The sequence below is a fragment of the Myxocyprinus asiaticus genome, chromosome 14, assembly GCF_019703515.2.
Source record: "Myxocyprinus asiaticus isolate MX2 ecotype Aquarium Trade chromosome 14, UBuf_Myxa_2, whole genome shotgun sequence".
NCBI classification, from domain to species: Eukaryota; Metazoa; Chordata; class Actinopteri; order Cypriniformes; family Catostomidae; genus Myxocyprinus; species Myxocyprinus asiaticus.
Genome location: NC_059357.1, coordinates 7120924 through 7134948, shown reverse-complemented (window position 1 = coordinate 7134948; position 14025 = coordinate 7120924). Strand labels below are relative to the sequence as shown.

The window sequence follows — 14025 nt, the reverse complement described above, 5'->3', positions numbered from 1 at the left end:
GATTTAACAACTGGAGTCTTATGGGTTACTTTTATGCTGCCTTTATCTCCTTTTTGGATCTTTTGGAGTTCAGGTCACCATTCACTTGCATTGTATGGACCTACAGAGCTGAGATATTCTTCTAAAAATATTAATTTGTATTATGCAGAAGAAAGAAAGTCATACACATCTGGGATGGCATGAGGGTGCGTAAATGATAAGAGAATTTTCATGTTTGGGTGATCTATCCCTTTAATAGTGAACAAAACGTCACGGCTGATTTCTGATCAGTGTAGCACCGCAGCCTGTTTGCACAATGCACGTGTTTGATAGACATGAATGTGGGACGAATGAGATGTCATATCTCTTATTCGCTCCCTAGTTGTACCAATAGGAAAAGGCGGCGTTATAGTTGTTGTTTTTTTGACCAATCAAAGTAAACAAAGGGGGCGGGAGCAAAGATAGTGGGTAGCAACAGTTGCCCGGGTGAGGAAGAAGCGCCATAGCCACGGTAGTCGTGGTGACAAGAACCCAGCAACGAGAATCAACAATAACAACAACAACCCGATTCATTGAAAACGCATATTAAGTCAAAAGTACCCGCTGGAAAAGTCACTCGGAATAAGAGGTGATTTCGTTTTTTTTATATTTCACAACAAGTCACAGTTTATCGAAAACAGGTGCGAGGACTGATGGTATTTTTGTTAGCGGATATCGATGTCCGATAACCATCAATAGTGACCGGGAATGCTAAGCAGTCGAGTCGCGTGCTAACCGGAGGTTTCTGGCAAACGTTTATCCGTTACTACCGGGCTCACCGAAAGCTGCTTGGTGTTATGACGATATACTTGATAGGTTGTACAAAATGGCGGGTGTTGTTTGCAATAATTCGTGAGTCTTCAGACACATTGCTGGAAAGCCACCCTGCCATAGCGTTCGGCTAGTGTTGCTATGGAGCCAGGTGTTATAAACGCGGTTGGCATAGCTACACCGACGACCACGTTGACAAACCTGGATATAAACCATATACTCTCACAATCTTGTCATCCTTAAAGAGCGCTGATCACCATAGATGATTATTAGATAAGAAACATCTCCTGTATTGTAAACAGAACAGAATATGGCACAGTGCAAATAGTTGCATGAACCTGAAATTTTGATTGCGCAGATACAGTGTCTAAATACATGAACGGCTTTTCCTGTATCCTTTACAACCATTCATTGTTTCTCTGTGAGTTTTTATAGCAATGAGGTAAAAATATTATATTTATTGGCACGTATATTGATGCAAATGTTCAATGGGTGCATATACATATGTTAGAAGAACAGTGTTTCAACCTGATTGGTACCTGTGATAAATCAATAGGCTACTTGTTCAATTTATGACATTGGAGTTTTAAATGTGTAAGCCTTAATGGATGAAAGGCACCTTATTAAAGGGATAGTTCACCCAAAAATGAAAATCCAGTCATTGTTTTCTCACCCCTGTGTTGTTATAACCCTGTATGACTTTCTTAACACAAAGGGAGAAATTGTGAAAAAATGTTTTGCTCAGTGATGTCATACAATGGCAGTTTATAGTTACCACCTCATCAAGATTTACAAGGACACACAAGTCCAGTGAATTATTCCATTAGACTCATGATTGTTATGAAAGCATATGATAAGATTTGGTGAGAAACAAACTGAAATCTAATGTATGATTTAGTGAAAATGTTCATTGACCGATGATCTCCTGTGCACGTTCATGATAGGGCATGAGAGCAAATGTTCACGCAGCCCCCTTGCGACATTGGGGCGTTCAAGCGAAAACTCGTTTATCTAAAAACAGGTCCTCCATAGCGATTGCGACAACAGAACACAACACAGCTGCAGACAAATCAGAGAACAGATCTTACTAAACATCTCAGAAGTGTTTGTAGTCGAAGAATAGATGCATTTCTATGCCAAGCCTTATTTTTTTGAACGTTTTTGGACCGGTGCCAGTTCACAGTGGATGGAATTACCCGCATGATGCCAAAAATAGAAAACAAGTGATTGATAGAATGTACCATCGCTCGTCACTGCTAGTTAGGACAAAAAATCGGATTACCATAGAAAATACACCTTTTATCGCGTGTCGATTGCCGTCAGGTTAGGACACGGTGTGACTGAGGCTGCCTGAAGCCTCCACTATGTTTCTTTTTGATTTCCGAGTACTCAATTAAAAAAAAATAAGGCTGGGCATAGAAATGCATCAATTCTTTGACTACAAACTCTTCAGACATGTTCAGTAAGTTCTGCTCTCAGTTTTGTGTGGACCTGTGTTGTGCTCTTTTGTTGCTATCGCTGTGGCAGACCTGTTTATAGATAAACAAGTTTTCGCTTGAACGCCCCATGTCGCAAGGGGGCTGCATGAACTGTTGCTCTCATGCACTCTCATGAACGCACACAGGAGATCAAAAGTCAGTGAACAGTTTCACTAAATAATACATTAAATTTCAGCTTGTTTCTCAACAAATATTATTGTATGCTTTCATAACAATCATGAGTCTCATGAAATAATTTATTAGACTTCTGAATTATACTTCTGTGTCCTTTTGAATCTTGAAGAGGTGGTCACCATAAAGTCCCATTGTATGACATCACTGAGCACAACATTTTTTCAAGATTTCTCTCTTTGTCTAAGAAAAAGAGAGACAGTCATATGGGGTTATAACAACACAGGGGTGAGTAAACAATGACTGAACTTTCATTTTTGGGTGAACTAAACATTTAATTTCATTCTAAGTCTCATTTCTTTGTTCTTGACAATGGTGTGTGCCCTCATTCATTTGCATTTTGCCATCAGTGATCAGGCTACTGGTAACTGGACACCAAATGCTCTGCCCTAACCTTCCTTCCTCAACTTGCTGGCCCAACAATGGTTGTAGTCTTTAGGGCTTTGCAGTAAAAGCATGATTGTGCCAAGGCGGTACTTAGTAAAAGTGATTATTTCATTTATTATTTCAAACCTCTAAACCTAAGTATTAATTTTTCATGCGCATGATACCTCAAACTGTGCATCTTCTTGAGAAGAGATGTACTATTACTTTTCTAAGCGATCAGACTTAAAGAGATAGTTCATCTAAAAATGTAAATTCTCTCTTAATTTACTCACCTTCATGCCATCCCAGATGTGTATGACTTACTTTCTTCTGCAAAACAAAAATTAAGATTTTTAGAAGAATATCTCAGCTCTGTAGGTCCATACAATGCAGAAGTTAATGGTGACCAGAACTTTGAAGGTCCAAAAAGCATATAAAGGTAGCATAAAAGTAATCTATAGCTGCTTTTCCATTATCGGGCCAGTGCGAGCCAGGGCTATCAACTGGCCAGCCGCGGCCAATAGCCTCAGAGCTTGAGCCACGAGACCAAAATCGATCTCCATTCCCACCATGGGGCCAATAGCCCCTGCAGCATTGCATTAAAACCCGCCCTTAATATGCCACCCTGGTGCCAACGTCACACACCCCACCCATTTCACAAGCAAGAGAGAAACTCAAGCTGGTATCATGTTATCTAGTTATCTAAAATATTGAGTTTATATCATATGTAAGCATTAGCTAGCTAGGAAGGTAGTTTAGCATTGACAACTCACCGATTGTAACTGCCATTGTGTTCCGAGTGGTCTCTCCACTAACAGCGGGACGATGTCCCAAAACAATGTCCATGATCTTGAACCGTGGAAAATTCTTTCTTTGTCCATTGTGCATTTTAACGGATTTGTACTCTACCCGCAATTTTTCCCAAACCTGTACAACAGTGCGCTGGATAAACAAACTGGCATGTTCAGCGAAACTCCGCCTTTGAAATTGACCCCACCCCAATCCCCAGTTGGCCTTATTTGGCCCATGGGTAATCGACGGGCCAAAAGCTATTGGCCGTTGGCCCCGAGAAACCCCTGAGGAGGCACGATGAAGTCCCAGAAGTGACAGTGGGAATGCAACTGGCCCTGGCACATACTAGCATGCCGTTATTTGGCCCAATAGTGGAAACGTGGCTCATAAGACTCCAGTGGTTAAATCCATATCTTCAGAAGAGATATGATAGGTGTGAGTGAGAAACAGATCAATATTTAATAAGTCCTTTTTTACTGTAAATCTCCACCTTTGACCAGCCCCAACCAGTAGGTAGCGATATGCACGAAGAATGCGAATTGCCAAAAAACAAAACAATAAGAATGTGAAAGTGAAGATTTATAGTAAAAAAGGACTAAAAGAAGGGACCAAAGTCATATATAGGGACCAGCATATCATAGAGATGTGGGTGCGGGAGCCAGTGAGCAGCCACGTAACAACGTCCTAGCAACCACCCATCTAGCACCGTGATATTTTCTGTACAAATCTTGTTTTGTCATTGTTTTGATAATAATGTGAGCTTGTGATTCTTTTCTGATTGCATTCAGACCAATGGCAACTCCAGCTTATGTGAGGGAGCTGCAGCAGCCCTCCCAGCCTCAGGGGGGCATTGTGACTTCAACAACAGCGCAGACAACCACCGTGACGGCAGCTCCACAACACTTCCTGGCTGAACTTCAGACTACAGGGGCCTCCGCCTCAGCTGCCCCGCCTGCTGACCAGACCACGCCCCCTCCGACACAATCACAGAAAAGCCAGGCAATTGTTCAGACCCCGCCCGCACAGGCTCCACCCACTCAGACGCAATACATCACAGCTGAGATTCAAAGCTCACCTACGCAGTCCAGCAACGCCCAGAATACTCCACAGTACATTGTTGTCACAGTTACAGGTGAGAGTAAACACATTGTACACCCACAGGACCCTAATATTTATATACTACCTGGCATTGGGGTGGCAAGTTTTGCACAGTCAAGCACCACTCGCATTTTCTTAAAAATGTTTAATCTAGTTCAGTCTACTTTTTATGTTTTTATTAATTTATATCGGGCAAGATTATCAGTTGTTTATCACTTCTCTATTCTCCTCTGTTTCTCCTATCCTCAACCATTTTCTCTCTTCTTTTCTTGTAGAGGGATCTCTTCATTCCAATGACTCTGTGTCTGAGTCTAGTCCTCCTGCAGCTCTAGTACAGACTGGAGTTCCCACACAGGTTGTGCAGCAGGTTCAGACCGCCCAACAGGTAACCCTAAGAGTTAATACATTACCAAAGACCCTTTCAAAACAAGCCTCTCCACTCTGCCGTCATCTTTGGAACGCTCCCCGTGCAGCTATTTTCTATGTAAACAAGTGGCATAAAAGTACAGCTCCTATCTGTTTGAATGGGGAAAGACCGAAATCTCCAAAACAGTTGGCCAAGATTTTGATCAAAGAACATATTTCAAATCAGCAGTTAAATCTGACAACAATAGTATCATAAATTGTGCTTCTTTAGCTCAGATCACGCTAAAAATGCGATTTTTTTTTTTTAGGCTGGTCCAGCTAATGCGCATTCTCTAGCTGACTGACTGGCAATATCTGTATCTAAAAGGCAATTGGTTCTTTTACCTGTAGGGCGGTACTTCCTTTTTTGCATCCGCCATGCAAATTGGGCAATCCAATTTCTCCTATTCATTTTAATAGGAAAGTTTAAAACAAGTGGTCCGTCTCTGCTAAATAGTCTCTGACATTACTCAATACACAAGTGAAACATCACTCATTTGAACAAACACAACCATGCATAGTGCACTGTAGTGGCCTAAAGCCTCAAATCAAGAAAATAAGAATAGAAAAATAGATAGAAAATATAGAAACCTTTAGAATTATATTGCTCCTAAAACATTATCTTTTTCTATGATCTAAGATTATAATAATAAATTCCTAATGAGAAATTTTTTCCATATCTTTACACAAAAAGTAAGGTTTTTCGGGTTTAAATTAATCAAGGTTGTGGATAGAAAAAGTATGTAAATATCTAGAAGGATTAAAAAGAGTTACAAATATTAATTAAAGCATTCAAATTAATGCACATTATGATTTGGGTAGGTTTGACATGAACTGGTCTGTAACTCATATCAAGTGTTTTTTTAATGCTGCATGGCCCAATTCAGACTTCAGAGGAAGTGTTGAAGATTATAAGACTGGATGTGTTACAAAAGGATTTTTTTTTTTTCTCCCTAATTTGGAATGCTCAATTCCCAATGCGCTCTAAGTCCTCGTGGTGGCGAAGTGGCTCGCCTCAATCTGGGTGGCGGAGGACGAAGCTCATTTGCCTCCGCGTCTGAGACCGTCAATCCATGCATTTTATCACGTGGCTTGTGGAGTGCGTTACTGCGGAGACATGGCACCTGTGGAGGCTTCACGCTATTCTCCGCGGCATCCACGCACAACAAACCACATGCCCCACCGAGAGCGAGAACCACATTATAGCAACCACGAGGAGGTTACCCCATGTGACTCTACCCTCCATAGCAACCAGGCCAATTTGGTTGCTTAGGAGACCTGGCTGGAGTCACTCAGCATGCCCCGGATTTGAACTTGTGACTCCAGGCGTGGTAGTCAGTGTCTTTACTCACTGAGCTACCCAGGCCCCCATAAAAGGATTTTTAAACTCTAAAGACCATTTTCGGAGTGTCCCATGGACAGATGAGACACATTTTGGTGTATATACTAAATGCTAGTTTGGGGAAACCTGTCCATAACATTTTCTACAGATCACTTACTGTCCATTCATAGAGAATGAACTACACATTCAAGCATATTGAACCTCTTCATAATGATAAACAATGTTTACAGCCATACAACTTTTTCTTGGGCGCTTAGTTATGGTGATCATAAAGGAATAGTTCACCCAAATATGACATTTTTGTTATCATTTACTCATCCTTTATGACCTTCTTGTCATGTCTCGATGCGGCAGTTTTTAATATTTACAATGTATGGAAAAGAGCAACGTGAATATTCCTTGAAATATCTAGAAATATAGAGTAAATAGATGATGGTTTGCTTTTGTAACAGTAGCTAATATTTTTCATTTTCTCTGTAATCTATTAACAGAGGTCAGTGGTTCAGGCCACATCTCAGCCAACAAAAACAGAGCCGAGCACCCAGCTGAATGTCACAAGCCTACAATCCGTGCATCTGACACAGGAGGTGAGTTTTCTCACACATACAAATGTGTGTCATTATGTGAGTAAAGACTACTGTTACACCCACATGCATTAAAAAAATGTTGCCTTTGATGTTCAAGTTCACACAGTCCCATCTGCAATTTTCTTTCTGTTAAAGTTTAATTTTGAAATGTTTATAATCATCTCTTGGGTCATTCCTGTAATGCAGTAAATTTTTATCCAAGTACTACTTTTTGTAGTTTAAAAAGTGAAATTGCTTGAGTTATAATTTAAAAACATATTTCTATAAAAGAGTATACTAGATTTTTAGAACTATGCTCTGGTCAAACTCATTACTTAAAGATGATTAATTATAACCAGGCTGTCAGTCGATTCAAATTTTCAATCAAATGAATTACATGATGTGCTGATTAAATAATCTAAATAAATGCAATTGATCATATACATATACTGTATATATATATATATATATATACACACACATTAGTATTTGCAGAGAAAGGCCCCCAAATAAAATTTATTAAATAAATAATTATATAATAATGAATATATGAATAATTATATTTAAGTGATTTTAAATATAATATTTCAGTCCACAGCAATCCCTTTTGCAATTGAATTCGTCAATCGGTCCAAGGTAGATTAATTATAAGGACGTGTCTATATTCACATTTTGGAGCATCTCACTTTGGTTGGGTCATGTTAAGCCAAATGTACACTACACGACTTGAGTCGGTACTGTTGGAAACTCTTAAGAGAAGACCAGGAGACTCGGATAAAGCTTCAGCAGGATTCTTTATTTATTTATTTATTTTTTCTCCCCAATTTTGCATGCCCAATTCCCAATGTGCTCTAAGTCCTCGTGTTGCTGTAGTGATTCTCTGTGGCATCCATGCACAACTCACCACGTGCCCCACCGAGAGCGAGAACCACATTATAGTGATCACAAGGAGGTTAACGCAACATGACTCTACCCACCCTAGCAACCGGGCCAATTGGTTGCTTAGGAAGCCTGACTGGAGTCATTCAGCATCCCCTGGATTCGACTTGCGACTCCAGGTGTGGTAGTCAACGTCTTTACTTGCTGAGCTACCCAGGCCCCCAGCAGGATCCTTTATTGTAGAAGATCGATAAAATCAGTCTACACGTCATAAAGTGCTGTCTTGAGCTGCAGTCATCAAGTCTGACTGAAAGGAGCTATACATTGTAGTTTTACATACATTATAGGGGGCAGTCCTTCCAAGTGGAGACAAAGCACTCAAGCAATGAATTTAAAGCATACAGTGGAAGAAAGCGGTTATAGGAACCAGCACAGACTGGAGTTTCACCAGTCCTAATCAAATCAGCATAACTGTATAACTCAGATGACTTCATTTTCATAGAAATGAGGATGGGTCCACACCTATGGCAATGCATTTATATTTGAATCAGAAAACGGCCACCCATTCACCGCATAGGGATGGGCATTGGCCGTCAATTTACAGAATAGGTTTGGGGCATCACAGTCAGAAGGTGATAGCCTCAGTTACCATGCTTCGTTTGCATCTTGTTTGAGAACAGGAATTGGCAGAAGCCTCCCACTAGAAACTGTCTAAAATAATCATTCAGCTAATGCTATTGCTCTTCTTGAATGCCCGATACAATGCACACATATAAAAAAAAAAAACACATAATCAACTAATTTAAAAGTAACTCTAAAATTTGTATTCCCACACTACCCTGCAACTAACAGTCTTGTATTCCGTTGTGCTGGTTTGGACATCACAGGATTGTAGTGTATCAACTACACGACCATTCGTCCTCGACTGGGCACTGGTATTAAGATGCGTTTTAGGTGATCCGATTACAAATGTACAAGCGAGACATCATGTCTCTGTGTTCGGATTTCGAGGAGAGAGTCTCTGATTTCATGAGGACATACATCAATCATTACGTCTGTGTTTTACTGAATGATAATAAAGCTCAAAAAATTAAAAGACGAGAAAGAAAGTGCTTAAAACTTGCTCACAGTTTTTCTTAATTATACTTAATTATGCATTTAAATGTGCACACATGATGTTTGGAGTTATTTTAGTGCAGTACCTGTAATTGAGCTTCTAATGTGCATGCTGCTCATATTTGTGTCCAGACTGTGCGTGTGCATGCAATCGCTTTTTTTTTTACATTTTCCGATTGTACTTTAAACACGTACGTAACTGTTGAAAAACTGCCCATTACAGCTGTCTTTAGAGCATCCCTTTTCATATGGATCATCCAAAATGCATCTTAAAACTAAGATAACGAAATTCACTCACAAACTCGCGTGGTTTATTCTTGATAACGTCAAAAAACATGAAAGAATGGCTCTCGCCCATTTTTGGGCGTATTTGCAAAAGAAGAATAAAAAACAGTGGAAAATAATAAAGACAGCGGGTAGGGAGATGTGGGTGAAGTTTTGTTTTATTTTCTAATTATTTTTTGTATTCTGCTTCCTAATAACACGCTCTATATTTAATTGGCTTTGGCTCATTGTTGGTCTCTCGCTCATTGGGACAGTGCGCACACCTGACAACAAGACATCTAGATATCAAGCTGTTTTGAAAACTGTTGTAGCATCTGAAACTCATTTCTGTATATCGCAGAAGTGCGCACATAACAAGACACAGACCAGTAGGCAACTTAAAACATTAGAGGAGACGAGCTGGAGTCATCTAGTGTACACTTGGCTTTAGAAAACAGCGTTTTTAGGATGCTGTGTCAAGTTAAACGTAGTTTGAATTGGAGAAAAACGCAACTCGAGAAACCTTCTTTCAGAGTTGCACTCCGTCCAGCAAGAACTTGTCCTCATCTTGTGCTCTCTGCTCTCAATAATGCTGCCTTCACGTGCTATCATAATTATTGTAAATACAAGTTTCTCACTTGGAAGTTGCACATGAACGACCCCTCAAGTCGTTAACAGTGTCCCGGCCATTTCAGTGGGTAGTTCAGTGTTGTGGCAGGAGGGACACAACGTCTCGTTCCCTCCATCAGGGAATGGAGGTTACAACAGTAACCAAGATGTTCCCTATTTGTTACTCACTCGACATTGTGTTGATGTAGTGACACTAGGGGTCCCTATTCAAAACGCCACAACCAGCTGAACTGTGTTACGCGGATCGGAGGTGCAGATGCAGGCAGGCCACTGCGTGCCTAGTAACAAGTGCACACAGCCCCGTCGTAACCTTTCCAATGCCCCACATAAGTCGCATAGTCCCTCGGACCCCAAGGGGGTGGACAAGACTACTTACAATGGGAATAGGTCGCATCAGCTGTTTTTGAGCTTTTCTCTCTTTTCCTCTTTGAAAATGAAAAATTCACAGCTGGGACCAAGATATATTCGCGCCGGGGAAGGTGTTCTTTTCCCCAACGGAGAAAAGGACACTGCGGAGACCACATCCTGCCCGAAGGGAGGTTAACATGTGGAGAACACATTACATGGACTTACCAACCGGGAAGTACCACGCATGGAAAGGAGTCCCTGCGGTAGGTCCTATCTGGAAGGGAGGAGCTCTACAAGCACAGCAACTGGTGGCAGAGCAGAGCTCTGCCCAGTGGAAGACATGGGTGTACCGTCAGGGAAACCATACCGTGGAAAACATCTCATATGGGATTACAGACAGGGAACCACTACATATGGAGCACCTACACCAAGTATCCGGGCTGACCTGATAGGGCATACTTCACGAGTACTGAGCCTGGCATCGAATTCCTCCACCGAATTCGCCTACCGCAGGGTGCTGGGGGAAGAAAGACATCCAGGGTTTGCCGGTCCTGGGAACTCACATGGACAAAAAAGCGCACATTATCCCCTCAGGGTGGAGAAAGGCGCTCTGTGCAAGCGGTACAACCAGCCAGCTGCCCGCATACTTACCTGTTCGTACCTGCTAACACATGGGATGAAACTAGCTCAACCCAGAGATTGTAAAAAGGTTTTGGTTGTCGCCCAGCCCGCTGCTCTACAGATATCTGTTAGATAGGTGCTGTTCACCAGAGCCCAGGAGGATGCCACACTCCTAGTGGAGTGTGCTCGTACTCCTTGGGGGCACAGCATGCCCTGAGCATGGTATGCCAAAGCGATGGCATCCACAATCCAGTGGGCAATCCTCTGTTTGGAGACAGCCTTCCATTTCTACTGTCCCCCAAATCAGACAAAGAGCTGCTCAGAGCGTCTAAAGCTCTCTGTGCAGTCCAAGTAAACACGTAAGGCGCGTACTGGACACAGCAACAACAAGGCTGGGTCTGCCTCCTCCCGGGGCAGTGCTTGCAAGTTCACCACTTGATCCCTAAAAGGGGTAGTGGGAACTTTGGGCACATTGCCCGGCCAGGGTCTCAGGATCACGTGAGAGTATGCCGGACCGAACTCTAGGCACGTATTGCTGACAGAGAATGCCTGCAAGTCCCCAACCCTCTTGATGGAAGTGAGCACAGTCAGGAGGGCCATCTTCAATGAGAGGGCTTTTAGCTCGACTGAATCCAGGGGCTCAAACGGGGCTCTCTGTAGGCCCGGCAAGACTACAGAGAGGTCCCACAAGGGAATGAGGTGTGGCCAAGGAGGATTCAACCTCCTGGCGCCTCTATGGAACATAATGATCAGGTCATGCTTCCCCAAATACTTACCATCTACCGCATCAAGGTGTGCCGCTATGGCGGCCACATACATTTTTACTGCGCATCTCTGTAGGTCTTCACCTCGGGAAGAGTACCAATTCGCAAACCGACACCACTTCAAGGTAGCTACCTTGTAGAGGGAGATCTGGCCTGAGTGATAGTGTCTACCACCGCCGGTAGTAGCCCACATAGGTCTTCCATGTCCCGTCCCTGGGCACGGGTGCCAAATCGTGCCCCGTCCCTGAGAAAGGAGGTCCTTCCTCAGGGGAATTCGCCAGGGAGGGACTGTCGCGAGGAGCGTGACATCCGAGAACCAAGTCTGGGTGGGCCAGTACGGTGCCACCAACATGACTTGTTCTTCGTCCTCCCTGACTTTGCACAGAGTCTGTGCAAGCAGGCTCACTGGGGGAAATGCATATTTGCACAGGCCCCGGGGCCAGTTGTGTGCCAACGCGTCCGTGCTGAGCGGGGCCTCAGTCAGGGTGTACCATAATGGGCAGTGGGAGGATTTTTGGGAAGCAAACAGGTCTACCTGCACTTTACCGAATCGACTCCAAATCAGCTGAACCACCTGGGGGTGGAGTCTCCACTCTCCTCTGAGTGTCACCTATCATGACAGCGCGTCCGCTGAGCGATTGAGTTCGCCTGAGAAGTGAGTGGCCCGCAATGACTTCAATCGCTGCTGACTCCAAAGAAGGAGATGGCGGGTGAGTTGCGACATGCGACATGAGCGTAAACCGCCTTGGCGATTTATATATGCTACCGTCGCCGTGTTGTCCATCCGGACTAACACATGCTTGCCCTGGATCAACGGCCGAAACCTCCGCAGAGCCAGCAATACCACCAGCAACTTGAGGCAGTTGATATGCCAACGCAGTCGAGGTCCTGTCCAGGAGCCCGAGGCTGCGTGCCCGTTGCAAACGGCACCCCAGCCTGTCTTGGACACGTCTGTTGTGACAATGACACACCTGGACACTTGTTCTAGGGGAACCCCTGCCCATAGAAATGCAAGGTCCGTCCAAGGGCTGAATGTGCGGTGACAAATCGGCGCACACGATGCATACAGTGGCGCCATGCCCATCTCCGGACTCGAGTCTGAAGCCTGTGCTGAAGCGGTCTCATATGCATCAACTCGAGTGGCGTAACCGCCGCTGAGGACGCCATATGCCCCAGGAGCCTCTGAAATTGTTTCAGTGGGACCGCTGTTCTTCCCCTGAATGACTTCAGGCAATTCAGCACCGACTGAGTGCATTCATTCGTGAGGCGCGCCGTCATAGAGTCCAACTCCATCCCAAGAAAAGAGATGCTCTGCACCAGGGAGAGCTTGCTCTTTTCCCAGTTGACCTGAAGCCCCATTTCGGCTGAGGTGTCTGAGCACCAGGTCCCTGTGCGCACACAATAAATCTCAAGAGTGAGCTAGAATCAGCCAGTCATCGAGATAATTGAGGATGCGGACACCCACTTCCCTTAGCGGGGCAAGGGCTGCCTCTGCGACTTTTGTAAAGAAGCGAGGTGACAGGGACAGACCGAAGGGGAGGACCTTGTACTGGTATGCCTGACCCTCGAAAGCAAACCGAAGGAACAGTCTGTGTCGAGGCAGAATCGAGACATGAAAGTACACGTCCTTCATGTCTACTGCCGCAAACCAATCTTGATGCCGAGCACATGACAGTGTGTGCTTCTGCGTCAGCATTTTGAACGGGAGCTTGTGCAGGTCCCGATTCAAAGCTCACAGGTCTAAGATTGGCAGCAACTCACCGCCTTTTTTTGGTACGATGAAGTAGGGGCTGTAAAACCCCTTCTTCATCTTGGCTGGAGGGACAGGCTCTATCGTGTCCTTCTCTAGAAGGACTGTGATTTCCGCAGGTAGAACAGTGGCGTCCTTGCCTGCTACTGAGGTAAAACGGACGCCATTGAACCTGGGCGGGCACCTGGCGAACTGAATCGCATAGCCAAGTCGGATCGTCCTGATTAGCCAGCACGAAGGATTGGAGAGCACTTGCCATGCCTCCAGACATTCTCCTTTGACATACCTGCGGATGGGCCCTCGCGGCAGGGCGGAGCAGGAGCTTCCACGTCAAGAGACATCTCCGCATCCGCAGCTAATTGTCAGTGCTTGCTGTTTCGGTCATATTCATTTATGTACAGTATATCAGCAAATATATGATGCATGTTGTACATTTTTACACTGTGAAAATAGCTTGTATTTGAACAAAATTGAGTAATGTGGTGTCAAAATAAAAGTTCCTCAATAATGCATGACTGAACCTGGCATCGCCTGTACTTCCTGTTCTTTCCAACAACAAAGCACTTGAACACGATGTACTTGTAATTATCACTTCAGAAGTGGGAAGAAGGATAATTCCGATAGC

At 43.8% G+C, this 14025-nt stretch overlaps 1 protein-coding gene across 3 annotated transcripts in view; it reads left to right on the top strand.

The window, feature by feature from the left end:
* Positions 1-459: 459 nt before the first annotated feature.
* Positions 460-14025, top strand: part of LOC127451626 (MHC class II regulatory factor RFX1-like) — a 39917-nt gene continuing 26351 nt past the window's right edge. For all 3 annotated transcript variants that reach the window (XM_051716446.1, XM_051716445.1, XM_051716444.1), the window contains exons 1-4: positions 460-607; positions 4406-4749; positions 4991-5100; positions 6954-7049. In XM_051716446.1, coding sequence (XP_051572406.1) covers positions 4410-4749; positions 4991-5100; positions 6954-7049 — 546 coding nt within the window. In that variant the 5' untranslated portion in view covers positions 460-607; positions 4406-4409. The remainder of the gene's footprint in view (positions 608-4405; positions 4750-4990; positions 5101-6953; positions 7050-14025) is intronic.